The 4,046-nt window shown below is 49.3% G+C and overlaps 1 protein-coding gene across 1 annotated transcript in view; it reads left to right on the top strand.

Moving 5' to 3' along the window:
• LOC109300802 (neuronal PAS domain-containing protein 2-like) overlaps nucleotides 1-3,631 on the top strand; it is a 93,119-nt gene extending 89,488 nt beyond the window's left edge. Inside the window, exons 20-21 of the mRNA XM_019521633.1 lie at nucleotides 564-771; nucleotides 2,737-3,631. Of these exons, the coding sequence (XP_019377178.1) occupies nucleotides 564-771; nucleotides 2,737-2,907 (379 nt within the window). The 3' untranslated portion in view covers nucleotides 2,908-3,631. The remainder of the gene's footprint in view (nucleotides 1-563; nucleotides 772-2,736) is intronic.
• Nucleotides 3,632-4,046: the final 415 nt, after the last annotated feature.

Raw genomic sequence — 4,046 nt, 5'->3', positions numbered from 1 at the left:
TGTGCAGTAAGGTGTCTACATGTGCATTACTGCGCAGTAATTAATCAGGCATAAATTTGATACCTGCATAATTCAGGTATCAACTTTATGCCCAAGTTGGTGTAAGTCACCGTAGTTACTGTGCAGTACAGGTGTGCATGCCCGTACTGTGCAGTATTTTTTGGCTGCCCATACTGCGCAGTAAATATGCACGTGTAGATGCACCTACAGAGAAGTCGCTCCTGCTCCAAAGAGCTTATGTGTGTTCCAGTTATCTGCCTGGCATTTAAGCTGCACCAGTCACATGACCCTGGTTTCTATATGTGATACAACTGTGCAATGAAGTCTGCTTTCCCCATGTGAGCTGCTCCTGCCCTCCCCCAAGGACTTCCCCTATGGAGCTCCTCCCTCTGCCCGCTCTTATGGATACAGCCCAGGGGAGGTTTGCCCTCTGGTTATGCTAGCCTGCATGTGTTTTAACAAACTATCTTCTGGTTTATTCTCTTTTAACACCCCCAGCCCCCAGCACATAATCCCCCCCTAAGTCCTTGGTTACTGATGTGTGTTTTTCCTCCTCTTTGCAGATTTGTTCCTGAACAGCAGATGCTGCCTCCCCAGTTACAAATGCCACCAATTACGTGTAGCACAGTCAGAGCTCCTGCCCCTTCGCCTGCATTTTCCCCTTCCGTGATGATCCCGCATACGAACTTCACCTCCCACCAGACGCATCCCCCCATTCACCTCCCCCAGTGGCCACAGCAGCAAGTTCAACAGCATCAGCTCTACCTGCAGGTAAGAGAGGGTTTCATAAACACTGAGCAGACAGCTTAGGAGGAATGGATGTGGCCCAAATCCAATGTAACCTCTGTCGCATGACCTCCTCCATCTCCGTTTTACCTGTACCATGGTCTATTCGGTATATACCTGTGACTATCCAATCACCCATAAGATTATTGTTTTCAAAACTGGTTGACACCCAAAGCTGGCACTGTATTTTTCCAAGGAACGCAAGTCCCTTTTAGACACTAAAATAAGTGGCCAGGGTTTCAACCTGAGCTCCTCTAGTGAGGTGAGCTCTCTTGGAGATGTGGCAAGAAACAAGCAGCACGAGGAAGCTCCTGATTTTGGAGGGCTGGGCTTGCTCCGCAGCCCTCTGAAGTCACCCAGCATGGAGCATTTTCTGTACCTTCTTCATTCCCTTCTTTGTACAAATTATTAATCATTTCAGAATGAAAGGCTCTTGAGGAAGCAGCTTTTCAAGAACAACTTCATAGGTTCATGCCCACAGATGACCCAGCTGATAAAAGGAATGGCTGAAGGGAATTAATAATTTAAAATAGTTTCCATTCTGTGAGGGACTCGGGGTGGGCTGAGGTATATTTAATGGTTGCTCTGGCCAAGCTGGTATGTAGTAAAGCAACAGGCAGAGATCTGATCCAGCTCGAGCTAATTAAACTGCAGGCCTGGATTAAAAGAAAGTAATTAAATACTATCATCACTAAGAGTCGAGTAAGAAACTTGATCAGTTTATGAAAGGGATGCTATGATATGGCTGGCTGTGGTAGCCAGGGCAAGACTCGATAACCCAAGAGACCCAGTTTAGTCCTATGCGTCATGTTCCTAAGGGCGAAGTTACACTTAGACCAGACTAAGGGTGCTTAAAACACAAGCAGCCTCACATTAAAGCTCATTAACTTGTGCTAAGGGCCCTCTGAGCATAGCAAAGTTATGCCACTTCAGGCAAGGTTTAACTCTGGGCCTTGCTAGGGCAACTTCAGTTTGCTCTGTGGAGATAGAACGAGCAATTTGCATTCCTCCAGCATCCCAAGATGCACCATCCACCCTCCAAGCAGGGATAGATCTCAAGGGTTGTGGCTCCTAGCCCGTCCCCACATGGCACGTCACCGCTGTGCAGGCAGCACCCTTAATATGCAACAGCCCACCGCATGTTTTAATTTTAATGCTGCTTAACAGTCCCCAGACTTAGCATGGTCTAAGTGCAACATGTAGCTTGACCCTAAGACACTGGCAGTGCATGCACATGTATATAGCTGCAGAGGCAGTGAATCACCGCTAAATTATCAGTGACAACACATATAAGACAGGCATAAGAGATGATAAGAGGTCAAATGACTTGTCCAGCCGCACAGTGAGACAGCAGCGGTCTGGAACAACAGCGCTTTTGAGACTCGCTTGACCACGTTTTATCTCAGAGCCGTTCAGAGACGTGGGGCATGTCCTAGCAAGGTGGGGAGCTGTCTCCATGGAGAACGTCAGTGCAGTGGAGTGAACTGGATGAGGCCTGGCAATCCTGCCTAGGCCAGATGGCATGGATGGGCAAATCCATGGGTTCACCTGGTTGTGCCTGCCTGCATTTGGGGTTGGGGGTTTGGCAGTTGCTCCAGAGAAGAAGGTGGTTACAAGTGACTGCTGTGGATGCTCCAGGAGCTGCCCATAGCCATGGAAATTGGCTGTAGCCTTCTATGCTTCTTTATGGGGACAGGACTTGCCCCACGTTCGCGCACACAGCTTGAGCCCTGAGCTAGCTGTACATCAGGATGTGCAGATGCCTCTGGCATCCTAACTCAGCGTCCAGATACTCTAGGGGGCCCTGAAGGTACCGGGTGGTTGTGCGCTGCGCATAGGCTGTACACCATGCAGTTCTTTGATAATATCTTCCAGCTGCCCTTTCTACTGCAGAAAAGAGGCTAGGCTGGAAGCAGGTCTGAGGGGTAGTGTCACGCTTTCTTTCTGCAGATGCAGACTCCCGAATCAGTCCAGGGGAGTCAGAGTCAGCGCATCTTCCAGTCATCTCACCTCCCCCAGCAGACCAGCATGGGGTACTTCCTCCATCCTCAGCAACAAGCCCGCCACGCACAGGGTCAGCCCTGCAACCTGCAAGACCTGCCTGAAATGCAGCTGCCGTGAAAGCCAAGCGGTGAAGAGGAGAGGATGATGTTGGTCGCAGCAGCTGTGCTGGGCACAAGCGAAGGGAAGGACAGCACTAGCTAAGGAGAGGAGGCCTTCCTCATTCGCCTGAGTGGTGAGGCTCAGCCCGGAGAGAAGCGTGGCAGCCTGGGCCAGAGGCCCGGCAGGCAGGCTGTAAGAGCATCTTGTTGATCAGCATTTTAATGTAGTCAGTTCAGTGCTCGCTGGTGCACAGCAGCACTTCCAGCAGCCACAGAAAAGTGCGGATCTGTTAAACAGCAGGGCAGAAGACATGAAACTGTGAGTAGCCAGAACTCCCGCATCTTGTCTTGTAGAGACGGATTAATACTTAAAGTGCTAAAAGTATTGGGAGGACTCGCCGAGGAGGGTGTGGAGCTCCTGCCTGCCAAACCTAACGGACAAAAGCGGTTACACGCTTGATTACCCAAAGGATTTGCTTAGGGAGGAGAACAGCTACAAGAAAAACCAGTCAGTGGGTGTTAGTGGCAGGTACGAAGCCATAGGTGCACAGCGTGGCAATGCACTCAAGCTGGAAGATGGCTTTCTAGCTGCAGGCGTGTTTTATCAGGTCATCACAATGGTCACTTTGCAACTGAGAACATCTTTTCAATTCAGGGCATCGACGCTCATTTTAAATTTTGCTGGAAGTCACTGTGAATTGAAGACCAGCGTTTGGAAAACATGCACGCACGCGCATGCATGCACGCACGCATACACACGCACGCCCGCGCGCACACGCACACAGAGTAACAGCCTGCAGGATCCCACTCACTCACTCATCATGTACATAATTCGTTTTGCTGTCGTACTTCAACAGTGGATTTTATTGCCCTTCTTCCTATACCTCAGCCCTGGTCCTTTGGGTTTTTTTTTTGATTGGATAACGCTGCTAATTTATGTGACACCACTTTTGCCTGAATTTCTTACTGTTGTTATACCAGCTCACATCACAGTTAGTAAGAGAAGTGCATCAGGTTTAATTCTGGGTGAGACATGAAAATAATTTTCTATGTTTCTATTCCCCTTAGCCAAATAATTTTCAGGGTACCAGCAAAGAAACTTTACAGGGTGTTCCCTGCCCCTCCCCCCCCCCGTAGATGTTGCTGTAAACATTTCCT

Source organism: Gavialis gangeticus, unplaced genomic scaffold, assembly GCF_001723915.1.
Source record: "Gavialis gangeticus isolate Ggan-Ray unplaced genomic scaffold, GavGan_comp1, whole genome shotgun sequence".
In the NCBI taxonomy this organism is placed as follows: domain Eukaryota; kingdom Metazoa; phylum Chordata; order Crocodylia; family Gavialidae; genus Gavialis; species Gavialis gangeticus.
The sequence above is the reverse complement of the archived record's forward strand: the minus strand, read 5'-3'. Positions and strand labels throughout refer to the sequence as shown.